Raw genomic sequence first — 27,723 nt, forward strand, 5'->3', positions numbered from 1 at the left:
CTTAAGGAATGCCATTTTATAGATGCCTATTTGCTGTTTATGCTGAATCTTGATATTAATTTTGTTTGCAGCTGATGACCTTTATAAAAATCCGCTTTTTGAAGTGTGGGACAGAAGGGTGCTTATTATCATCTCTTAATTTCTCTGTCATTCACACAGTTAGTATATGTGAGTATACTAGGTAAAACACATTTAAGGAATATTATGGGGAAAATGGAATGCAAAAAAAGAATGATGGAGACAGACAAAAAGCTGATGTGCCATATTTGTTGTCTGACTGCAAAGTGACAGCAGTTGGGATTCACATTGCCTTTCATATCCAATGTTTAATTGAGTTCAGGCAATTCCTGGAACCATCTTACATGAATGGAAGTCACATCAACCTCACAGTATCAATTTTATGGAATCATTTCATTTCCCACTTTGACTCCTGTTTCCAGTTTCAAAGAAAATGTTATTTCCGAATGTTCTAGAGACAGTAGCTATCTGCGACCTAGGCATCCCATGCCTGTTACCGTAGATTTATCCTTAGGTGTTATGCTTAGCCTAAATCCAGAAATTACTCATTTTTTTATCACTGAATTCCTGGACTGGTAAAATTGAGTAAGAATCAGCATTCTATATATTTGAGAGAGAGGGTTGTAATAAGCTTGATCCCAGAGGGAGAAAAAAAGCCTTGGTTGTTACAAGTGAGAAGGAATTCAGAGTATAGTGTATATGTATGTGTGCATGTGTGTGTGTGTGTGTGTGTGTGTGTGTGTGTGTATAAAATTAGTTGTTGATAGACCTTTATTTTATTTATGTATATATACGTGGTGCTGAGACTTGAACCCAGTGGCTCACACATGCCAGGCAAGTGCGCTACCACTGAGCCCCAACTCCAGCCTCTGTTATAAAACTTTTATCAGTTTTTGTCATAGTCTAAGTTCTTGGGATGAGAATATTAGGAGCTGCTTCATTAGGTTTCTGTTGAAAACACATTGGGATCCAAGAAACAATACTAACAATCCTTGGTGTTACTGAATCGATACCACCTCCTCTAGAAATGGACTGCTGGGATCCTTTCCATGTGAATGGATTTCATTGTCAGAACACAAGAGTCACAGAATTGTGTCATTACAATCTTGACCAGGAATGTTCTCCAGAGTAAGAGGTCAAGTTCATTTCTACTATCTGTGCAAGTTTTCCCATCATTGTCAGTGACCTCATGACTGGAAAGTTTGAATTTGCTAAGAGTTATGAACAAGAAATAGCTTTAATTAAAGGAAAAGATAGTCAATAATTGGTGGTTTGACATTTATAAGACAATAATTTGGGTAAAATCATATTCCATGAGAGAAATGGAAAGTTCTCTTATGCTATTACCAGAATCTGGGAACAAAATTAATTTAACTTCAAATAAATCTTCACAAAGTTATAACAAACATACCGGGCAGCTTCTGAATATCTCTCCAGACATCTAAACACTGTTGCTTGACGAAGATGGTTTCGGAAATAGGCTGGGTTTAGAACAATACTCCTGAGAAAAGACAGATGAAATGCACACATTATTAGATTTTTAAAAGACAATTACCAGAAGTGTAGAAGAATGAAATCACATGCATTAAATCAATTTTATATATTATCTATTTTTAAAAAAGACTAATGAATGAAGCCCTTTCTTTCTGTAATTGTCAATTAAGACAAATAAGCATTCTTGAAAAGCAAATTGTTTGTGTCACATAAGCAACTTTATGCTACTGAATATCTTCTATAGGCCTGATAATGACAAAGAATTTGAATTCAAACCTATACCTCATATAAGACATGCTATTTTATTTGCTTATGTTAATAAATCAGGTAAAACTCATATTTATGCAATTTTATGTTAAATCTACTTTTAATAAAAGAGGAAGTTGTTGACTGATGAATTTCAATTAAAAGAAATGAATTGCAATTTGGGTGACATGCTCATTTGAATTTCATAATTAGGTTTTGTCTTACCCCTGCTAGATGATGTAGTGGCATGAACTGGTAAGATCCCACTTTACTTTGGGACTTTGGGTCCCCTCTTTTTCTTGACTGAAATTATAAGGCTTAACTTAGAGATGATTTGTTCATCCTTGCCAGCTGACTCTTCCATTATCTTCTAGAGTTCTGTAATCACAGTCCAACTCAGGTGAGAATATGGTTACACCTCAGCTATCTTTCCCCTCTAGAAATAAACGGGTGGACATTTTCCTTCTTGCTTCCCGTGAGACTGTTAGAGGTAGGCAATGTTCAAGGCATTCAATATAATGATGTGAACTGGATAGATGTACTTTGTACCCCATCATCAGATGGGAAGAGTCAGTTGGTGAAAGTTTGGAATGTAGCTTCTATTATGCTTCTTGATGTGCTGTTCAAATTGTTATGGAAATGATAAAGGCTTACTAAGTAACACTTTGTGAGCTTGTTATTGCAAGCTGATAATAATTTGGAATTAGTTCATTATTGAAGTAACTTGTTCTTAATGTGTTTTTCTTTTTTTGAAAGGTGCACAGAACTTTTTGATTTTCAGATGAAAGCTATAAACCTCTGTCCCCCCAAAAAATGCATACAAAAGTCACCCAACTTTAGGTAAGTCATGTGACCTCTTCAGGGCTATTTATGAACTTTGGGTTAAAAAACATGCAGACTGAAATAATTTCATTTCCAGAAACATTGCATATGAAAAGGCAAAAATGGAAAAAAATCTATCCAGCTTATGAAGAATTGTAGAATTATATGGTGATGAAATAGATTGATTGTATAATTTAGCTCACTTTAAACAGAAACCCAAACCAGAGAGTTTAAGAGAAATTTCTAAAATTATACATAATTAGTTGAAGAGTTATTATTTCAAGTTTGTGGTTCCTTCTTTAGCCACAAAGGTCTATATTATTTATACCTTAATGCATCTATTGTGATAAATTCCAAATTATGAGAGTCTGAGTTAATGATATTTTGTTGTATTGTGCAGCTAATAATTTGTGAAAATTAGCACATTAAAACCCTAAGAATATAGGTCATTTTCTTTGGTGAGTTCTTAGTAAAATGTGGGAATTTTAAAATGATAACATGGGTTCATTTGATGTCAATGTAAAACTACAAATATCTACCACTGATACTTTCTATTGATTTAGAAAAAGTATGTTTACAAACCATGTTTACATGTTTTATCCCATGTGAAAACAATCTTATAAAAGCAACAGAACATAGCTAAGATTAGTGTTCAGACTAGGGCCTGGATTTTCTGTTTCTGACCAAATTTTTTTCTTTCACATCATAATTAATTCTCTCCTTTTACTTTACAGTCATTGATTCACTTAGGCACATTTAGTAACCATCTACAAATGTGATGGGACAAAGTCCTTAATGAGTGGATGTTTCTAGACTTGGATATTCCTTGACACATAAGATAACATTCTGGTGAAACATAAGATAACATTCTGGTTCTGCTAAACTACTTTCCAAGATATTGCTGTGTCAAATAATTTATTGTGACAAAAATTGATTGGATTGGAGAAAACAATTGAATGCCATGAACAGGAGAAGTAGATAGGGAAAAACTTTAAAAAGAGGCATCATCAAAGTGACTTTGGATGTAGGTAGAGGAGTTTTTTGTGGGTAATGAGAATTGGTAGATACTGTGGAAATTGTTTCAATAAGATTTTTAAAAAGGATTAAAATTGGGAAAAATGCTTATAATTATGAGCCTTCTTTGATGAAGAAATACAAGCAGAGAATATGAATCCTGTTGTTAGACTCGTTTTTTGACCATGATGTTGCCTGACCAGAACCACAGAAGTCCCAACTTCCTCAGAAAGACCCAAAGAAGATCCAGTCCCAGTCTCTGCCTGAAGGTGCAGTTATAAAAGAATTAGAAACTTTTTAAAGAGGAGTAACATCTGGCAGTCTATTATGTTTTATTCTCTTATAATTATTCACTGTGTGTTTGTCATATGCCCCTATTAGATATTTGGCATGCATATGCTAGTGGTGATTGTAACATGTAGTTTTTACAATTTTATCATCTTATTGATGCTTTCTAAAATGGAATATCCTTTTAAAAATATATTTTATGTTGTATACAACTTGTAGAGGAAATGATGATTTGTCCTTTAAAAAGTTCCTAATCATTTGTCATTTGATGCCATTTGGGGAGATGCAGGAGGCCGGCTATGATCAAAATGGACACTCTTGCTGGGGCTACTGTGAAAAAAAAGCTATAATTGTAATCAGAGAGAGGTCTCTGTGCTGATTAGTTTGATTTTATCACAGAGGAAATAAATCTGATTTAGCTATGCTGATAGAGCTTTTGGTCAAAAACAAAAACTATGTTAGAGGGAACAGCTAAATTACAGAAGTCAAAGGAATGGAGTTAGTGTTAGTAACAGACAAATCATTGTTCACTCAGTTGATTAGCCCCATTCTCAGAGAATGAGATTGTGTAAAATAATAAATTTTATAAGAGATAAACAATTATTTTAAAAACCAATTTCCAATATATGGTATAAATTTGCTTTTAATGATTTCTATTTATGGATTCTTTAAATTTTATCTTTATACTACTGTTCACACAATTTGATACGTGGATGTATGCATGTTTTATTACATTCTAAGTTTGTAAAACAGTGAGGTTAGTAAGTCTGTTTCAGTAATTATCCCAGGTTTCCAAATTCACTTGTAAAATGATTTCAGTGAAATCATATACCACTTTTGTCATACGCTAAATTCACATGCACACCTAAGTCTATGGCTGAACTTTGTATTCTATGCTTTCAATATGTCAATTTCTATTTCTTTGGCCGAAATGTTTTTTTTTTTTTTTTTTTGTACTGGGGATTTAATCCAGGGGTGCTTAACCACCTAGCCACATCCTCAACCTTTTTTAATTTTTCATTTTGAGGCAGGGTCTCACTAAATTGCTGAGGCTGGCTTTGAACTTGCGATCCTCCCGGTTCAGTCTCCTCTGCTGCTGGGATTACATGCAGGTACCACTGCACTGCACTAAAACTGTCTTGTTTTTAATTTACAGTACATTTTAATTTTTGGAAGGGAAAAAGCTGTCTCATGTTCTCTTTGTGAAAAAATTGTTAGTTAACATGGTATATTAATTCTTCCTGACTTTGTTTTCTTAAATTACAAAAACATTATTTGTTTTTCTAAAATTGATGCTAAGCTAAAGATCTTAGATTAAATGGGAAGAATAGATATATTTATATAATTGTCTTCTCAGGAATGTGACATTTTTCTTTACTTATTTTTTAATGTCTCCCAGTAATATTTTAAACAATAACCTTTTAAAAGTAGAAAATTTTCTAATTTATTGTTAATTCTTGAGTTGTAAAGTTATACATGAGAATATATGTCTATACACACACACACACACACACACACACACACACATATGTACCACTCAAAGAATGATCAAAATCAGCACAAGAGTTTTTCAGACATGCAAACTCTTGATTCCCACCTTAAACCTACTGAATGTACATTTTTAAAAGATATTTAAGTGATCTGTAGGTACACTGAAGTTTGAGAACTATATATATGCATAATAATAATGGAATTTATTCCATTATATTTCCTGAATTTTTATTGATGGAATTCAGATTTCAATGTTAAAATACTTATTTTATATTATATTTAGTTTTATTCACATTATCTGCAAATGCTCATGTTTAGTTACTGCTTTTTAATATTCATATCTATTTTTCTTTTCATACTGTGTAGGCTATGAGTTTTTAAGAGTTTAAATAAACAGAATATCTAGTGCTACAATATTTCAATAATATTTATGATTATAAATCAATTTGAGCAAAAACAAAAATATTTTTCTATTATTATTTCAAAGAGTGATTGTCAGAAAATTTTTTTTTCAAATGTCTAAATTTATCAAAATAATCTTGTGGACTTTGCATTTTTATATTTTATAGAAATGAATTAGGTTGATGAAAGATAAAAAAGCTTAAAAACAATAAATGGAATATTAAAATCAATAAGTAAGGAAGCTAATAATAAAACAAAACCACAGCCAATAAAACAAGAAACATGTGAGGAGTCTTCTTTTTATCAAACTGTAGTTCTTATGAAATATTGTACTAAAATTGAACTGCCAAGTGTTTAGACTTTGTTGATATTTTAAGTTAAATAGACCTTAGATTTAGCTATAAATTCCAATGTTTTGTTTTTCAATTTCAAATTCTACTTTTATATAGTCATCCCTTAGTACTCATGGAGAATTGGTTCCAAAATTCCTGTAGACACTAAAATCTGTGTTACACAAATCCTTATATAAAATACTGTAGTATTTCCATATAACTTATGAACATTCTCCCATACTCCTTAAATCATGTCTATATTGCTTATAATACCTAATACAATGTGAAATGTTATGCAAAAAGTTGTTATACTGCATTGTTTAGGGAATAATGACAAAAAAGGTCTGTATATATTCTGTATAGGTGAAAATTTTCTCTTTAGTATTTTCTATCTGAATTTAATGGTATAAATTTTCCTATTAGAACTGTCTTCCTGCCTCCCAGAGATTTTGATATGCTGTATCACTCTCCTCATTTACTTCTGAAAATGTTTTTATTCCCAAAGAACTATACAGATTTAATGTAATTCCAATCAAAATCCCATGATATTCCTCATAGAAATAGAAAAAGCATTCATGAAATTTGTCTAGAAAAATAATAGACCCAGAATAGCTAAAGCAATCCTTAGCAGGAAGAGTGAAGCAGGTGGTATCACTATACCAGACCTTAACCTATACTACAGAGTAATAGTAACAAAAACAGCACGGTATTGGCACCAAAACAGACTGGTAGACCAATGGTCAGAATAGAGGACACAGAGAATAACCTACAAAATTACAATTATTTTATATTAGACAAAGGCTCCCAAAACATCCATTGGAGAAAAGATAGCCTCTTCAACAAATGTTGGGAAAACTGGAAATCCATATGCAACATAATGAAATTAAACCCCTCTCTCTCACCATGCACAAAACTCAACTCAAATTGGATCAAGGATCTAGGAATTAAACCAGAAACCCTGTGTCTAATAGAAGAAAAAGTAGTGCCTAATCTCTATCATGTGGGATTAGGCCCCAACTTCCTTAATAATTTGGTGCAAGAATTAAAATCAAGAATCAATAAATGGGATGAATTCAAACTAAAAAGCTTCTTTTCATCAAAAGAAACAATCAGTGAGGTGAATAGAGAGCCTACATCTTGGAAGCAAATCTTTACCCCTCACACATCAGATAGGGTATATAAGGAACTCAAAAACCTTAACACCAAAAAACAAAAAAAACCAAAAAGACCCCAAAAAACAAAACAAAAAAACAAAAACAAACAAACATAAAAACAAGTAACCTAACCAATAAATGGGCCAAGGACCTTAAGAAACACTTCTCAGAAGATGATGTACAATCAATCAACAAACACATGAAAAAATGTTCATCATCTCTAGCAATTAGAGAAATACAAATCAAAAACTATTCTAAGATTTCATCTCATTCCAGTCAGAATGGCAGCTATTATGCATACAAACAACAGTAAGTGTTGGCGAGAATGTGGGAGGAAAAAGGAACACTCATACACTGCTGGTGGGACTGCAAATTGGTGCAGCCAATATGGAAAGAAGTATGGAGAATTCTTGGAAAATTGGGAATGGAACCACCATTTGACCCAGTTATCCCTCTCCTCAGTCTATACCCCAAGGACTTTAAAACAGCATAGTACAGGGACACAGCCACATCAATGTTTATAACAGCATGATTCACAATAGCTAAACTGTGAAACCAACCTAGATGCCCTGCAATAGATAAATGGATAAAGAAACTGTTGTCTATATACACTCAATGGAATATTACTCAGCAATAAAAGAGAATAAAATCATGGCATTTGCAGGTAAATGGATGGAGTTAGAGAAGATAATGCTAAGTGAAGTTAGCCAATCCCAAAAAACCAAATGCTGAATGTTTTCTTTGATACAAGGAGGCTGATTTATAGCGGGATAGGGAGAGGGACCATGGGAGGAATAGACGAACTCTAGATAGAGCAGAGGAGTGGGAGGGGAAGGGAGGGGGCATGGGGTAATTAATGATGGTAATTAATGAGGATCATTATTATCATGTATGAAGACACAAATTGGTGTGAATATACTATGTATACAACCAGATATGTGAAAAATTGTGCTCTATATATGTAACATGAATTATAATGTATTCTGCTGTTAATATAACAAATTAGAATAAAAAATTAAAAAAAGAAAATTAAAAATAGAACTTAAATACACATTAAAATATTTTTATTTCTCTCCTAATTTCTTCTACTATCCATTCATCATTCAAAAGTGTATTATTGAATCTGTATGTATTAGAAAAGTTTCTGGTTTTTATCTTTCGTTGAGTTTTAATTTCATTCCATTATGATCTGCTAGAATGCAAGGTATTATCTTTTTTTTTGTATTTGATAAGATTTGCTTTGTGACCTAACATATGGCCTATTTAGAAAAAGTTCTATGTTATGCTGAGAAGAAAGTGAATTCAGTCATTGATGGATGGAATATTCTAGCATGTCTGTTAGGACCATATTATTACTTGTATTTTATTTCAGTAGAATATTTACTTAGTTTATGTCTGTATAATCTATCTTGTGGTGAGAGAGGTATGTTAAAGCCACCCAGTGTTATTGTATTGTGGCCTATTTGATTCTTAATATTGAGAGAAGTTGTTTTTTTTTTTTTAAGTACATAGATGCACCATTGTTTAGGACATAAATATTTATAATTATTCTTTTTCTTGTGTGATTCCCCTAAGCAGTATGAAGTGATCTTCTTTGTCTTTTCTGGTTAGTTTTGTCTTGAATTTTACTTTTTTTTTTAAATATAAGAATAGCTACCTCTGCTTGTTTTTGAGTACCATTTGCTTTGTATGTCTTTTCCTATCCTTTTACTTTCAGTCTGTGGATGTCTTTGCCTGTGAGATAAGACTCTTGCAGACAGCAGCATATTGTTTGGCCTTGTTTTTTAATTCAATCTGTCAACCTATGTCTCTTTTTATTTTATTTTTTACACAATTGGAGCATAACTTTTCATTTCTCTGGTTGAACATGATGTAGAGTCACACCATTTATGCAATCATACCCATATATAAGGTAATAATATCCATCTCATTTCCCCATCTTCCCTCCTACAATGCCCTCCCCACCCTCCCTCCCTCTGCTCAATCCAAAGTTCCTCTACTCCTCCCATGCTCCCCCCCAAACCACAATATGAATCAGCATCCACTTATCAGAGAAAACATTTGGCCTTTTCCTTTGGGGGGGGGCGGTTTGGCTTACTTCACTCAGCATGATGTTCTCCATCTCCATCCATTTACTTGCAAATGCCTCCCTCATTTCCCTCTACCTGTTTAAGGTAATGCTATTCTTCTCTAGTGCTCCTGGCCTTATTGTGAATTAGTGTCTGCATATTATAGAAAACAGTTCAGCCTTTGATTTCCTGGGATCAGCTTATTTTGCTTAGCATTATATTCTCCAACTCTATCCATTTAATGGCAAATGCCATAATTTTATACTTCTTTAAATTGGAGTAATATTCCATTAAATATATATACCGCATTTTCTTTATCCAATCACCTATTGAAGGGCACCTCGTTGGTTTCATAGTTTAGCTACTGTGAATTGAGCTGCTATAAACATTGACATGGCTGCATTATTGTAGTATGCTGATTTTAAATCCTTTGTGTATAAACTGAGGTGTGGTGGTTCCATTCCAAGTTTTCTGAGGAATCTCCATACTGCTTTCCAGAGTGGTTGCCAATTTGCAGTCCCACCAGCAATGTATGAGTGTACCTTTTACCCCACATCCTTGCCAACACTTGTTATTGCCTGTATTCTTGATGATTGCCATTCTGAGAGCAGTAAGAGGAAATCTTAGTGTAGTTTTGATTTGCATTTTTCTAATTGCTGGAGATGTTAAGTACTTTTTCATATGTTTGTTGATCAATTGATTTTCTTCTTCTTTGAAGTATCTATTCAGTGCCTAAGTCCATTTATTGATTGGGTTATTTTTTTGTTAAGTCTTTTGAATTCTTTATATATCCAAGAGATTAATGTTTTATTGGAGGTGCATGAGGTAAAAATTTTCTCAAAATCTGTAGGCTCTCTCTGCATGTTATTGTTTCCTTTGCTGAGATGAAGCTTTTTAACTTGAATCCATCCCATTTATTGCTTCTTATGCTTTAGGAGTCTTGTTAAGGAAGTCAGATCCTAGTCCTACATGGTGAAGATTTGGGCATACTTTTTCTTCTATTAGGCACAGGGTTTCTGTTCTAGTTTTTGATCCACTATCTTTTAAATATGTTTTTGTATTCAATTTGCCAGAATTTTATTGATAATTTTTTCTTCTATGTTTACTAGAGATATTGGTCTGAAGTTTTCTTTCTTTGATACGTCTTTGCCTGGTTTTGGAATCATGGTGATATATACCTCGTAGAATGAGTTTGGACATGTTCCCTATTTTTCTACTTCATGGAATAATTTGAGGAATATTGGTATTAGTTCTTCTTTGAAGGTCTTGGAGAACTCAGCTGTGAATCCATCTGGACCTGGGCTTTTCTTGGTTAGTAGGCTTTTGATAGCACTTTCTACTGCTTGAAATTGATCTGTTTAACTTGTTTATTTTGTCCTGATTCAGTTAGGGTAAATCATCTGACTCTAGAAATTTGTCGATGTCTTGAATATTTTGTATTTCACAGGAGTACAAATTTCCCCAAATAATTTCTAATTGTCTTCTGTTATTTCTGTAATGTCCATAATGATATTTCCTTTTTCATCACAGATTTTAATAATTTGAATTTTCTCTCTCCTTCTCTTTGTTAGCATGGCTAAAAGCTTATCAACTGTATTTATTTTTTTGAACAGCAAACTTTTTGTTTTGACAATAATTCCAATTGTATATTTTGTTTCAATTTCATTGATTTTAGCTCTGATTTTAATCATTTCTTGTCTTCTACTAATTTTGGTTTGATTTGTTCTTCTTTTTCTAGGGCTTTGATATGAAATGTTAGATCATTTATTTGTTGACTTTTTCTTCTTTTAAAGAATGAACTCCATGCAAAGAACTTTCCTCTTAGTACTGCCTTTAGAGTGTCCCAGAGGTTTGATATGCTGTATCATTGTTCTCATTTACCTCTAAGAATTTTTAATCTCCTCTTTGTTGTATTCTGCAATCTATTATTCATTCAATAGCACAGTATTTGGTCTCAGGATGTTGGAGTAGTTTCTATTTTTTTATTTTATCATTGATTTCTAATATTATTCCATTATTATCTTCTAGAATGTAGGGTAGTATCTCTACTTTTTTGTATTTGCTAATAATTTCTTTGTGGCATAATATATGGTCTGTTTTAGAGGAGGATCCATGTGCTGTTGAAACGAAAGTATATTCACTGATGATTGAAATATTCTGTATATGTCTGTTAAGTCTAAGTTATTGATTATATTCTTGAGTTCTATAGTTTCTTTGTTTAGTTTTTGTTTGGAAAATCTATACAGTGGTGAAAAAGGTGTGTTAAAGTCACTCATAAGTATTGTGTTTTGGTCTAGTTTACTCTTGAAATTGAGAAGAGTTTGTTGGACATAGATGCTCTAGTGTTTGAGGCATAAATATTTATAATTGTTATGTCTTGTTGATGTATGTTTCCTTTAAGCAGTATGAAATAGCCTTCTTTAATTCTTTTGATTAACTTTGGCTTAAGTCTACTTTATTTGATATGAGGATGAAAACCCCTGCTTGCTTTTGCAGTCCATGTGAGTGGTATGTTTTTTCCCAACCCTTTACCTTCAGTCTGTGTATATCTTTTCCTATGAGATGAGTCTTTTCAAGGCATCATATTGTTGGTTCTTTTTTTTTTTAAGTCCAATCTGCCAGTCCATGTCTTTTGATTGATAATTTTAGGCCATTAACATTCAGGGTTATTATTGAGACATGGTTTGTATTTCTGGTCATTTTTGTTTATTTTTGGTTTTTAACTTGACTTGTTTCTCCTTTGATTGGTTTTTCTTTTAGTATAATACCTCCCTTTGCTGTTTTTCATTTGCTTCTCAAGGAACATTTACCAAGAATGTTCTATAGTGCAGGTTTTCTTGTAAATTCTTTTAACTTTTATTTATCATGGAAGGTTTGTATTTTGTCATCAGATCTAAAGCTTAATTTTGCTGTATATAAGATTCTTGGTTGGCATCCATTTTCTTTCAGAGCTTGGTATATATTATTCCAGGCTATTCCATCTTTGAGTGTCTGGGTTGAGAAATCTGCAAAGAACCTAATTGGTTTCTCCCATATGTAATCTGATTCCTTTCTCTTGTAGCTTTTAAAATTCTCTCCTTATTCTGTCTGCTAGGCAGATTGGTTGTGAATTTGTACATTTGGCATCCTGTAAGCCTCTTTTATTTGATTTTCTGATTCATTCTTCAGGTTTGTGAATTTTTCTGATATTATTTCTTTGAATAGATTGCTCATTCCTTTGGTTTATATCTTTATGCCTTCTTCTATCTTAATAATTCTTAAATTTGGTCTTTTCATCTTATCCCATAATTCTTGTATGTTCTGCTTCTGGTTTCTTATGATCTTCACTATGTGGTCAACTTTAATTTCAAGATTATGTATTTTGTTTTCATTGTCTGAGGTTCTGTCTTCCAAGTGATCTAGTCTGTTGGTGATACTTTCTATTGAGTTTTTAATTTGGTTAATTGTTTCCTTCATTTCAAGTATTTCCATTTTTTTTCAGAATATTTATCTCTTTATTGAAGTAATCTTTTGCTTCCTGTATTTGCTCACATAGCTCTTTATCAAAGTTATCTTTTGTTGTCTGTGTTTGCTCTCTTTTATCATCCTTTACTTCACAAAACATTTTAATCATGTACATCCTGACTTCCTTCTCTGACATTTTTCTACTGTGCTGGCCATGGATTCTAGTAATATTGTGTCTTGGTCTGTTTGGGGGCACTTTCTTCCCTTTGTTTTTCATGTTGTTTATGTGTCTTCCCCTCTATTAGTGTGGATCCAAGCTATTACAGTTTCTACCCTACAGACTTATAGTGTCCCTGCAGGTTTACAATATCTCCCTTTAAAGGGGAGATCATTATTAACAAATCCCAATGCAAACAATGTGCAGACTTAAATATCTCCTATTAAGACGTTTACAGTTTTGTCACAATAAACAGAAACAGTGTGTTCAATTATTATCTACAATATAAACAGTGGGTTTGTGAAAGGACCTACAGTTAATAATTGTGGATAAAGATAGAATGGGGGACTGTAGGATGAGATGTTAAGGAGGTAGGAGGCAAGGATATAGAGGTATTAGCTCTTAGGATGTGTGGAAGAGGAATCACAAGAAGTTGGCTGGGAGCAGGAGAAAAGAAAGAAACTCTTGGAAGACAGATAAGTGGGAAGAAAACAGAGAGTACAACAAACAAACATACAAAAGTTAATAAGAAAAAAGAAAAATGTAAAACTAAAAGATAAAAGAATATACAACAAACTATAATATACTATTTAGACATCCCAGTCCTTAGGAGCCTAATGCATAAAAAGTACTTAGTTTCACAAATGTTGGGAATGTGAGGGTGAGAAAAGAGAAAAAAATCTTGAAGGAAAATTGAATGATTGTTTCTGTTGGAGTTCAATATATAGTCCCTTCTCATCTAATAGGTGGGGTTGTCTGGTGTTTCCTGGTATCTCCACTCTCAGCATGGTGAAAGTTGTTAGAGTGGAAAGGTTGGTCATGGAGACAGAACTCCTGGAGGTGGGGTATAGCACTTGCCATTCCCTGTTGTAGATTCCACAATTCCTGGTCTCTACTTTTGTCTCTGACTTGTTTCTCACTCACCACTTCATTTTCTACTTCCCAATCAGAAACTTCTCTTTCTAGAGGTCCTATGGGCTAAGCACTGGGATCTGTGCCCCTGTTGTGGAGAGCTGTTCTGTATTGGGCAGATCAAGGCCAGGCTTTGAGAGCTAATATCTACCCACATAGCTGCAAGTGCTGTGCTGAGTTGTTGACTGTGGGAGGAGGGTTGGGAGACTACTGGTACTTTGATATTGCTTCTATGCCCCAGTCAGTGTCCCAAGATGAGAGTTTCCCCAACAAAAATGGAAATGGTGGTATCTGGGGTAACCCCAAATGGTGACGAAGGTGTCCCAAGATGGAGGCAAACACTTTCAGAGATGGGGCAGCGAGGGTGAGCTGGATGGTGGAGTTGGGCAGCATGTTCAGAGACATAGCTCTGTGGTGCTGCAGGGGCTGGCTATCTCCAGACCCTGTCTGGTGTCCCCAGGTATAGGCTGCCACATGGAGGGGACTGTGGCAATGGTTGTAATGTTCCAAGATGGATGTGGCTGGGGGAGTCCTGCCTTGGTAGATGGGGAGCTAGCATACAGCAGGGCCCACATGGGTGTGGCAGGGACCACCAGTGGTGGGGATCTATGTCTCTTGATTGAAGAGTTTAGGCCATTTATACATTCAATGTTATCATTCAGATATGATTTTTATTTCCTGCCATTTAAATTTATTTCTAATATTTGAATCAAACTTGATTCTCCTTTAATCCTCTAGTGTAATTCCTCCCAATGCTGGTTTTCATTTATTCACAAACTATTTCGCTGAGTATGTTTTGCAGCCCAGGCTTTCTGATTATGAATTCTTTTATCTTCTGTTTATTGTGGGAGGTTTTTATTTTATCTTCAATTTTGAAGCTTAATTTTGCTGGGTATACTAATCTTGGTTGGCATCCATTTTCTTTCAGAGTTAGTATATATTATTCCAAGTACTCCTTGGATTTTAGGGTCTGGGTTGAGAAATCACTTGAAATGTGGATTGGTTTACCTTTAAATGTGACCAGTCCCTTTTCTCTTACAGCTTTTAAAATTCTATGCTTATTTGTTATGTTAGGTATTTTCATTATTATGTGTCTTGGAGTGGGTCTAGTTTGATTTTGAATATTTGGGGTCTTATATTTGAATTTCTACCTCATTACTAAAGTTTGAAAAAATATTATTATTCCACGGAAAATACTGTGCATCCCTTTAGCTTATATTTCAAAGTCTTCATCTAGCAAAGTGATGCTTAAATTCAGCTTCTTGATGTTATCCCAGATTTTTTGAATATTCTGTTCATGTTATCTTAATCATAGTATCTTTTCTTTATGGTCAACTTTATTTTCAAAATCATACACTTTGTGGCCTGGAAATCTATCTTCAAAGTGGTCTGATCTATTGGTGATGCTTTCCATGTAGTTGTTAATTTGTTTTACTGAGTCTTTCATTTCCAGGATTTCTATTTTATTGTTTTTCAGAATCTCTATCTCTTTATTACAGTGATATTTCACTTCCTGTATTTTCTTCCTAATATCACTCCTTACATCTATTTTTTTTAGCTCATATAACATTTTAATTATGAACTTTCTAAATTCTTTCTCTGACATTTTCTCCACTGTGGTGTCCATGGAGTCAGTTGCTAAACCTTATGGACTGTTTAGGTGGTTTGCTCCCTTGCTTTTTCATATTTTTGGTACATCTATCCATCTATTGAGATAGTTCTCACTTCTTTTAAGCAAGGCTCTACTTTGTGAGCTCCTTTCTCTTCAAAGCCCTGGATTCAGCAAATATCCAGATATTGATACTGTAAGTAAATGTGCAACCTATGCTGATCCCAGTATTATCACCACATTGAGAGATGCCACTGAACCCTATTTAGTATAATTATTTCAGAACCAAGCCTCATACAATTCAACCTCATGAGAAACAAAGCCTTGTCAATATTATTCTCCACAGTTCCTCAAATCCAGTTATAAACTTGTAGAGTTCTGGGGTAGGACAAAAAATAATTATTAAATTTAGAGAGAATGCTATAATATTAAATGAGGGCTGGTGTGGGGGAGAAGAAAAATTGGGCAAAAATAAGAGGGAAAAAGATTGCAAGAAAGAGAGCAAAGATAAAAAGAATAATTCACATCAAGGTAGAAAGTAGATATAGATAAATGGTTTATATTTGAGGTAGTATCAGACAATGCAAGAGGATGAATAATAAGAGGAGCCAGTATAAACTAGAGCTTGGAAAACAAAGATAGAAAGATTGATTCCAATTAATGCTTTAAACCATTAAATGAAATATATTCAAATGGGTTGTAGGTACAGTGTTGGCTATTAAGGTAACAACTACTGATCAAGTTAAAGAGTTATTTACATGATCAATGTTGACATTAGAGGTATTTAAAGTAAACTATGCCAAGGTGAAAAAAATTCTTTTTGAATCTTAGTTTGGACTTCCCCGGGGTTTGGACATTTAGCAGATGTCCATTTTTCTTTGTCCGTCAATCCCTCCAAAGTTTCTGGGGCACAGGAGCCAATTTCCTAGTTGCTTCAGACCTCCCACCATCCAGTTCTGGTTTGTCAGCTCAGGGACCTGCACCTGAATGCTCAGAGGGTGTAATTCTGTGGGTTGGTTGTTCTTATTGTGTGCAGGAGTTCAGGATCCCAGCTCTGGAGTATCCCTGTGATTGCTCTGGGTCTCCATGTACCTGCTCCCTTCTACAGAATTCTTTTCATGATGGTGCAGATCCTGGGGGCTGTCTGTGAGCACAGGATCTATACATGTGAATTTTATGTGGGTGTTCTGTGGTGCAGAAGTATTTCACTGGCTGAAGCTGCTCTCTGGAGTACTGTATAGAGGGACTCACTCAGGTGACTCAAATGGGTTCTGGTTTCTACTGCCCCAGATTGTGAATGGTGGGCACTGATTCAACCTGTTGATTATGATGGATGAAAGGTACAGTCAGTGTCCAAACAATGTCCTTTCACTACAAGTTGTGATGATAGGTCAGGCTTGGAGATGGATAAGGCTGACAGCAGTCACTTCCCATTGCCTTGGATTAGGCAGTTTCCTTTCTAACCAGATTATTAAGCCATCCCACTGCAGGAGACTTTCCTCTGGTTTAATTTGCAGCTGCCTGGACATGGGAAGATGCTTTGTTAATTCAAGTGATGACTAGTTGTCTAAGGGCTCCAAGATGGTTGTGCCCCAGAGTTCAACTTTCTTTTTACAGTTTGTTTTTTAGCTATTTGATGTGCTTTAATGCTTTAACAACACTGTTATTCACATTGTGCTTTAAAATTCGTCTTTCCAAATGTTTTTAAATAAGTGAGATTAGGAGTTTTTCCACTCCCTCACATTCTTTCTCTGATGCCACTCCCCTCTTCCCTCGCAGTGGTTCAGGTTGGGGTTGGGGAACTCTGTACTTATTTTCCATTCAGTAATGGACCTTCAAGTCTCTCTAGGTCTCAGACTTTGTAATATTGAGCCTTAGAGCATTTATTTTGTCACCCCCTCTCAATTCTGCGTTTCTTTCTTTGCCTTCTTTTTATGTTGTGAGATTAGGAATCACTGCCTAGCTCTCTTCCACTATCTTCAGGAACCCAATGGGTATGTTTTGCTTCCACATTTCCACCAAAAGCCATGAGTTTTTGACTGGGCTCTATGAATGAAAATGTTAGAGTCTGTAAACAAGTCAAGATAGTGCCTGGCATTTTGCCAGAGGGAGTGGTTTGAGAAGTAACGCCAGCGAGCCATTAAGTGTCGAGATTCCTTATTGGTTGACTGCTGTATCTAGTTTATGTTAATTAAGATAAGCTGTGTGGAATGTATATATACCCCTTCTGTCCTACAATAAAGGGCTCCCACTCCTGCTGTATCAATGTACACAAGTTGCTTGTCCCCCCCCCCCCCCCGTTCGTTTGCTGCAGCCGGACTGCGGCATGAAAATGCTTGAAATCCCATCCCCAAAGAGCTTACAGCTTTAGCCTTATATGAGATTAGGGAACAGGAAAGTGGTCTAAGTCTTTTACCTTGCTTGGTCATTATCAAAGTAATAATTGATTCATCTTCCTGAAACCAAACCTTCTTAATCTCCTAATAAAGTGCTGAATTAAAAAAAAGAAATGAACAGTTAACCACTCATAGAAAGAGGATTCCAGGAACATGAAAATATTTTTAATTTTAGCAAAGCATGATATCCTTGTGGAAAAGATGGTGACATTCATGCTGGCTAATAGCATCATTCAGTAGACTACAACTAGATGAAAAACTAATTAATATTATTGAAGTATAATCTGGGTTATTATGAAAGAAGGCATTGCCTTACCTCTTTCTGAGTACATTAATCCCATTAGTGACTAAGATTAAGAAGTAGAAAGTATGTCTATAAAATTCTCAGATGGCATAAATTTTATCCAACCAGGAGCTAATACGATGACAGAAGCAAAATTCAAAATGATCTTGACTGGTTAAAAATAAAAAGCTTATGTTATGAATTTAAAAATATCAGATTTACAACTATAATCATGGCTTAGTTTGGTCATGTAGAAAAGTCTGAATATTTTAACCAACCATAAGCTAAATGTGATATGAAAATATGATAGAACTACAAAAATTGTACATAGAATTTTATGTTAAATCAATAGAGGGTATTGTTCACAAGTAATAAGTGCTATTTTCTGTGAACTGTGGTTTAGCCATATATAGTCTTTTGAATTCATATATAGTTCTGAGCATATCTAAGAATCATCAACATATTGGAGCATTCTAGAATGTCTAATTGGCCTGGAAAATAAAGTATATACAAAATATGGAATAAAATAAATGTTTAAATAATAAAATATTAGGGACTCAGTAAGTTCTTTCAAATTCAAGGGACTTCTTGTGAAAAACAGAATATGTAATACCAGATGACGTTAGGCAAATACCAGTGTTATGAAGTTGCAAATAGTTCAGTTCGACATAAGGAGGGACTTAATAACCAATGATGCAACAGGCTTTGAGAAGAGTTTCCTTTTATTGAAACATTTAAGTGATATTTAGAATGCCATCTGTCAGGACATGTAGAAGAAATTTTTCACTGAGTGGGAGATTAGGCTAAATGACTTTCAAGTATATTTAAAAAATTCCTTATAATACATTATTCAGCACCATGAAGAGTCTCAGATTTTCCCTACTTGCAAGCATAGCAAGCTTCCCTGACATAGCTGCATCTTCCACTTATGTGATGTCTTGGTCTGATAGAAGATATGGGCCCCCAGGGTCTAAGAAAAAGGACAGTTAACCACTCATAGAATAGCAGTACTCTCAGTATTGGTCTTTTCCTGCACTCTTTCCCTGGGCCACATTCCCAGATGGTGATGCCAGGTGACACTGTCACATTTAGTAGGTTGCATCACAGGAGAGGAATCCTGAGTTTAGGGAATGTGAATATTTTGTAATGGGCTGAAAGCACACCTGTATTTTGTTTTAGAGGAAAGTATTATCTTCACTTTCTAAAATGGGATGTAATTTGACTTGCCTTTTCTTTCAAGGCTATTTGTTATATAACCATCTTTGAAAAGATAGTCTGGAGCAAAGGCCAGTAGGTGTACTGGTTCAAGACATATGAAATGCAGGAGTTGCAGGGTACATTATCTCCCCACACAGATAACTTCTATTTAGATGGGTGATCTTTGTTATATTCATATTATTAATAAAAAGTTTATAACAAGGAAAAAAGTATAGGAAAATGACAGGATGCTAAATATTGAAGGAAAAATGGTTATAATACTATCTATGTTCTTTCCTAGTACAGGTTTAAGGCAGTTTATAGACTACTTACAAGGTTTAATAAAAGTAAATAAAAAAAAAACAGGGAACAACAACAAATAGATACATTGAATGACATCAACATTAAAATCTTTTGTGCTTCCAAAGGCACTATAAATAGAATAAAAACACAACCCATGGGGAAGATTCCAGGAGAATATATTTGCCAACTACATATATGATAAAGTGTTAATATCCAGAATATACAGGGAACTCCTATGACTCAACAGGAACAGAAAAACCCAATTAAATTGGACACAGTATTATAATGGATACTTTTCCAAAGAAGATATGTGAATGGCTAATAAGCACATGAAAAGATGCTCAACATTACTAACTATAGGGAAATTAAAATTAAAACCATAATGAGATACAATCTCACACACATTAGAATAACTACTATGGAAAAAAGAAACAGAAAATAACAAGTGTTGGCAAGGACGAGGAGAAATTGTGTGCATTATTTGTGAAAATGTATAGTGGTGCAGCTACTAAGGAAAGCAATATAGGAGTTCTTCAGTAAATTGAAAATGGACACCAGGTTATCCAGCAATTCCACTTCTGGGTATATACCCAAAAGAATCAAAAGCAGGGTCTTAAAATAAATACTTGTATTTCATGCTTATCACAGCATTGTTTATAATAGCTAGCATTATAAACCCAAGCATCCATTGACAAATGAATGGAAAAACAAAAGGTGGCATATAGATAAAATTCAACGTTAGCCTCAAAAATCAAAACATGTGATATGACGTGGATAAATCTTCAGGACATTCCACTAAGGGAAATAAGCCACAAACAAAGACAAATAGTATATCTTAGTCTGCTTTTGCTGCTATAATGATACCAAGGATTAACTCACAAATAATATTTATTTAGCTAATGATTCTGGAGTCTGGGTCTGTGAAGTACAAGATTGAACAGTTGTGTCTGGTGAGGTTCTTCTTGCGATGTCATGACATGGTAGAAAAGACAGCACATGGGTGAGACAGAGACAGACGGGGTGGGGGTGGCAAAGTGAGCCACTCTGATCTTTTTATCCAGAACCTACTTCTGATAACTAATCCACTACTATAAAAAAGACATTCATCCATTTGTGAGTGCAGCGCTCTTATGAGCTAATCACACTCAGTGTTGCACTGGGGATTAAGTTCCAAACACACAAACACTGGGTTACACTTTAAAGCTATAACATATAAAAAATAAAAGTAATCTAATTTGTACAGATTGAAAGTTAGGATGGTGCTTGTCAGGTGCTAGAGGGAAAAGGAAAAAGGGAGTTGTTTCTTGGAAATGGTTTTTAGTTTTGCATGATGAGATTTCTGGATATTGGTTGTACAACAATGCGAATAAATGCAACAGCACTAAGATGCACCACTTAAATCTGGTGTGCTGGCACATCCTGTAATTCCAGTGACTTGGGAGGCTGAGGCAAGTTCAAAGCCAGTCTCAGCAACTTAGCAAGGCTCTAAGTAACAAAATGAAACCCTATCTCAAAATAAAAAGAGCTAGAGATATAGCTCAGTGGTAGAAATTCCTGTCTTCAATCCTTAGTACCACAAAAAACAAAAATAAAATTTAAAAAATTGGCTAAAATAGTTTTATGTTATACATATTTTGTGACAAACAAAATAATTTAATTAGGCAAGCAAGATAGAGTAGAGAAGTTAAGATGAAGCCTGGATGAGGTTAGTACACAAAATTCATGTCATTAGATCCTGAACATTTGGTTGAGATGGACTGCAAATTTTCTTTGGGATTTGCTGGTAGCTAATGGGAGGAGGGAAATAAACTCTTTTAAACAAACAATTTTCTCAATTCAAATATTTCTTGTAGTATGATCAGAAAAATAAATTTATTCAAAGATGCCCTATAGTATAAAATGCTCTATAGTTCTTTTTGACAGATTTATAGAAAAATCAGAAAGTGTTCCACATTGTTTCTTCTTAGGTTCTCTTTCTCCATGGATTATTGGATGGTACCAAATCTCAATCTAGTAACCTAAGTTTCTGGGGTAGGTGGAAGTAACTGGAATAAAAAGAAAACTACTCAATAGTGCTACCACTACACAGGGATTCAGAGAAACAGTGATGTGTCTTATTTAGTCACTTGATTTGCTATAGAAGACTGACAATTAGAATTAAAAGCTAAAATGATGCATAACAGTCTTCCACTTACAGAGAGAAATTAAGAAGTCCAGGTACTCAATTTAAATATCATCCACTGACAATCAAAGCAGAAAAATAGAATGACCCAATTAAATTTACACGGTAGAAATGGAACTATTTTATAAAGTATTAGAGCATAAAATTAGAAATAAAAGCATGAGTTTTTGAAATATGAAAACTGCAGATCATCGTCAATAAAGGACATAGTTCTACAAAACAGTAGCAGAGTATTCTTTTTAACAAAAGCATGAAAGTTAAGGCTAACTCTTCTGAGAAACAACCACTGGAAATCATTCTCAGCTACTTCCTGAGGTCTCAGTATGTTCATGGCCTGGGAGAAGAAAATAAGTTTTGGATCAACAAAGAAAAGTAACTTGAATATCATCTCTTATATTTGCACTCAAAATTTCAAATAATTGTACAACCAATTATGTACAAAAATATTAAACTATGAAATTATCTCAAATGAGCCACAAAACTTTATTTCTTGATAGAACCAAGAATTTATGAAATAAATACTTTTAAAAGAATTTGCCATATTGTCACAACACTTAATAGTATGTAATCAGAAGGGAAATGACACATTTTCTTTTTAATCCGAGAAAGAATGATCAAGATCTCTAAATATATTATCATGTAGAATTTGAATATGAGATTAGCTTATTTAGAAAAACAGAATGAGAGTTAAAAGGATTTAAATAAAAATTTTTATCACCCATCAATACTAAGGAACAGGAATCCTTAGACGGAGGTCTCCTGGGGCTTCAAGTCTTCATCCTAATGAGTATTATTAGGGATCATGCATTAAATAACCATCAAAAATAAATATGGTACTCTACTGAACCTTTAGAAGTGTGCAGTGATATGTCTTCTTGATCAATAGAGAACATTTCTTTCGCTCTAAATTTCTTTGAGTATTTTTCTCGGTCAATTATTCTCTATCCAGGAAACTTTCCACTGATAGGAACAAATGCTGTCTAATATCACCATCTTCATATATACATGCACCCTGGGAATTCCTCGCACATAATGGGCACTTGATATTTATAGAATAAAAGTGTTAATGACATGGTACAACAATACTTCTCCTTAGGAGCCACCAGAGAATCTAATCTTATCAAAGATTCACCAGGGATCTATATCTATTAATACATGAATATATCAAGGACCCTTTTCCACTGATTTTTGGGCCTATACTCAATTTGAATGCCAAATTCACACAAACTCATAATCTTTACCTTTTTGCAGGTATGTTAGGAAAGAAAGACATTTACTGTAATAACAGGATATAGAAGTAGAGATAGATGGGGCTTCTGAAAAAAAATCCCAGTACAAAATTATCTTCCTTAATTTGAAGACCAGAAACAAAGCTGATATTTTTGTAGACTGTAATTGTGTCTTCTCATTTCTCTCTCCATCTGTCAAATGTCTAGATAAAGTAAACATGAAATGTATTCCCATTTATTTTTCATCTACATTGTAATCCAAAGACTATCCAGTAAAAGCTGTTAGTAAATCATTTGGTCAGTTCTCTCAACGAAATAGTTTTTAAGTAATACAGTATATCAACCTATCTTGTGACATTTTCATTTTTTGTTCTTGACATTTTCTCTTAAAAAATAATACAGTGTTGGCCCTATTATCTTTTCTTCAGGGTCTGTGATACAAATACCAACTATCATCTCTCTTGCAGAAAAGCTATCAAGATTCAGAAACCAGAGATGCAGATGTAAGGCTCTATTCATCTGTCGATGTAACTTGAGGGGGCGGAGGGTGGAGTTGTGGCGCTGGTGGTTCAAGAACAGCGTGTCAAGTTTCCCATGTTTTTTCTATTCTCTGTGTTATTTGGGTGGGATGCATTTTAGAATGATTACTTTGAAAAGTACAATTAATAAATTCCCTTCTGTTCTAACCTACAAGAAATTACTTATGATTCATTCAGCAACAATTATTGGGTATAAACCATGTTCCAGACACTGTACAGGTTCTAAAGAAAAGAGCCAAAAGGGTAAATACAAACTTAAACTGATATTTTGGGTACCTTATTGTATGGAAATACTAAATGTCTGCCTGTGTTCTATTACTTTTTATGCTGTGTTTAAATAGAAAATTATGCAAAAATCTCTGTGATGAACTGAAATAAGTTATATTTGATTCCATGATATAAGTTTACTGGACCATAAGATGAAATATTTGTTTTTTTGGAATGTGACAGAGAAATTTTTTATTTTTAAATTTTGAGAATTAGAGGAATTTTTTTTTGCTACAAAAACAAAAACAATTTTTATATTATATATAAAATATATTTGCTCATATTAATAGCATAATTTTTGGCTCTGTGGATTAATTATTTAATCAAAATAACAATGTTTTACCTAATATAAAGCTTTTTAAAAAAGAGAAAAATATTTAACAACTATGCTGTATGAAACATTAGTACTTCTGACAACTGTCTGTGATTTTTTTCATGAATTAGAAGAATTAATAAGATTGGACCCTAATGGGCATTATATTTGTAAATATAATTCTCATCCCAGATAAACTCCTAGATGATATACTATTGCTTGCAAGTTTAAAGTCAAAATTTGAACTGGATATGAACTTTGATATGGGAAAAGCATTCAATGTTGTATTTAATATTTAGTTACAGATCAAATTAACATTACTCAAAGTATTTCCAGTTAGGAAGTGTACCAATTGCTAATGCTATAAGAGAGAATTAATGATTTTTCTTTGAAACACATACTCCTGTCTTTATTGACAAAGGTGAATAAATACCTTATTTTGACCATACCTCCTCTTCAGCTCAATGTGTTCATTGTCAACCTGATGTGACTTATATCAAATAGAGTGTCCTAGTACATTACTTTGAAAAGAATATATTTTCTGAATATCCTTATAAGTGCAGCCATTTCTCTGAATAAAATGACAACATATATTGTGCTACCTTGTTTAAAAGTACATTAGCAAATAAAAGGTTTGACCTCAAATGAAACTATTACCCTAATTGAAAAAAATCAGAAAAATACATAACAAGGAATTAGCAAATTGAAGCTTAAAACAGTTAAATTGTATGATGCATATAAAGGAGATGTGAAAAATGAAAGGTTTGAAAAGGTGACTTTTCAAACAGGAAAGTTTAAAACTTGAAAGGCGCTAATCTGGAAAGAAATCAGAAAGTAAGTTTTAAAGTTTCATTTTGAGAAGCTAGGCGAACCTGCAACCCACGGGCGGGTCAGGTCCAGCAACCTGCCGAGTTAGAGAACAGCTACGCGTGCCTGCAGGGAACGCGGACAGGACCCACAAGTAGGACAGGGCCGGCGGCTTGCTGAAGGGCAGGCCCGTCCCCTCCCCCAATGTCTGCGAGGTAGGCGGGACCCTGACCAGCGGCGGATGGCCCCAGCGGCCTGCTGAGGGGTGGAACCGGCCCCTCCCCCAGTGCCTGCAAGCTAGGCGAACCTGCAACTCACTGGCGGGCTAGGTCCAGCAACCTGCCGAGTGAGAGAACAGCTACGCGCGCCTGCAGGGAACGCGGACAGGACCCACAAGTAGGACAGGGCCGGTGGCTTGCTGAAGGGCAGGCCCGTCCCCTCCCCCAGTGTCTGCAAGGTAGGCGGGGCTGTGACCAGTGGCAGATCGGGCCGAGCGGCCTACTGAGGTGTGGAACCGGCCCCTCCCCCAGTGCCTGCAAGCTAAGCGAACCTTCGACCCATTGGGAGGTCAGACCCAGCAACCTGCGGAGTGACAGAGGTGCCCCTCGTGCCTGCTGGGTAGGCGGACCTTTGACCGACCAGCAGAGCTGACCTAGGGCCTGCCAGCGTAACAGACGGATCACACAAATTGGAGGAGGATCACAGCCACTACCTGCCCTGCAAGGTGATCTTTCAACCATACAAGAGCAATATAAATAAATAGAGGGAAAATTTCAAAAACACAACAGTTTCACCAAGCAGAAAGAAACGCCAGCAGTATGAAAAGACAAGGAAAGAAATGACCACAGGCAATGCAGGTCAACTCAACTTTAGAAGAGGTAATAGGTGCAACAGATGGAATGTCAGATAGAGAGGTCAGGATATATATGCTTCAGATGATCTGGAGTCTCAAGGAAGACATGAGACAGCAAAATCAGATAATGAAAGAACACATTGACAAACAAATCCAGGAAGTAAAAGATCAATTTCACAGGGAGATAGAGGTAATAAAAAACAAACAAATAGAAATCCTGGAAATGCAGGAAACAATAAACCAACTTAAAAACTCAATTGAGAATACTACCAGCAGAGTAGATCACCTAGAAGAGAGAACATCAGACAATGAAGACAAAGTATTTCAACTGGAAAAGAACATAGACAGCTCAGCAAGTCTGCTAAGAAACTATGAGCAGAACATCCAAGAATTATGGGACAATATCAAAAGACCAAATTTAAGAGTCATTGGGATACAGGAAGGCACAGAGCTCCATACCAAAGGAATAAACAGTCTATTCAGTGAAATAATACGAGAAAACTTCCCAGACTTGAAGAATGAGACAGAATCCCAAATCCTAGAAGCCTACAGGACGCCGAATGTGCAAAATCATAAGAGATCCACACCTAGACACATTATAATGAAGATGTCCAACATACAGAATAAGGAGAGAATTTTAAAAGCTGCAAGAGAAAGAAAGCAGATTACATTTAGGGGTAAACCAATCAGGATAACAGCTGATCTCTCAACACAGACTCTGAAAGCTAGAAGATCCTGGAATAACATATTTCAAACACTGAAAGAAAATGGGTTCCAACCAAGAATCGTGTATCTGGCGAAATTAAGCTTCAGGATAGAAGATGAAATTAAAACCTTCCACGATAAACAAAAGTTAAAAGAATTCGCAGCTAGAAAACCATCTCTTCAAAAAATCCTTGGCAAAACATTACAGGAAGAGGAAATGGAAAATAACATTGAAAACCAACAATGGGAGGTAGGACAGTAAAGGGGGGAAAGTAGTCAAAGAGGATAACAAATCAGGTTTAGTAACATCAATAAACAAATATGGATAGAAGAACAAACCATATCTCAATAATAACCCTAAATGTTAATGGCTTAAACTCACCAATTAAGAGACACAGGCTAGTAGAATGGATCACAAAACAAGACCCAACAATATGCTGCCTACAGGAGACGCATCTGATAGGAAAAGATATTCATAGACTGAAGGTGAGAGGGTGGGAAAAATCATACCACTCATATGGACTGCGGAAACAAGCAGGAGTGTCCATACTCATATCTAATAAAATAGATTTCAAGCCAAAGTTAATCAAAAGGGATAAAGAAGGACACTTCATACTGCTCAAGGGAACCATACACCAACAAGACATAACAATCATAAATATATATGCCCCAAATAATGGTGCAGCTGTGTTCATCAAGCAAACTCTTCTCAAGTTCAAGAGTCTAATAGACCACCATACAATAATCATGGGAGACTTCAACTCACCTCTCTCACCACTCGACAGATCTACCAAACAAAAGTTAAATAAGGAAACTATAGAACTCAACAACACAATCAACAACCTAGACTTAATTGACATATATAGACTATACCACCCAACATCAAGTAGTTACACTTTTTTCTCAGCAGCACATGGAACCTTCTCAAAAATAGACCATATATTATGTCACAGGGCAACTCTTAGACAATATAAAGGGGTAGAGATAATACCATGCATCTTATCTGATCATAATGGAATGAAACTGAAAATCAATGATAAAAGAAGGAAGGAAAAATCAAGCATCACTTGGAGAATGAACAATAGGTTGCTGAATGATCAATGGGTTTTAGAAGACATCAAGGATGAAATTAAAAAC

General features: G+C 34.8%; 1 protein-coding gene across 1 annotated transcript in view; it reads right to left on the reverse strand.

Annotated features, from left to right (window-relative positions):
- Window positions 1–27,723, reverse strand: part of Spata16 (spermatogenesis associated 16) — a 222,618-nt gene that overhangs the window by 124,906 nt on the left and 69,989 nt on the right. The window contains exon 3 of the mRNA XM_026382944.2: window positions 1,430–1,519. Coding sequence (XP_026238729.2) covers window positions 1,430–1,519 — 90 coding nt within the window. The remainder of the gene's footprint in view (window positions 1–1,429; window positions 1,520–27,723) is intronic.

Source organism: Urocitellus parryii, chromosome 2, assembly GCF_045843805.1.
Source record: "Urocitellus parryii isolate mUroPar1 chromosome 2, mUroPar1.hap1, whole genome shotgun sequence".
NCBI classification, from domain to species: domain Eukaryota; kingdom Metazoa; phylum Chordata; class Mammalia; order Rodentia; family Sciuridae; genus Urocitellus; species Urocitellus parryii.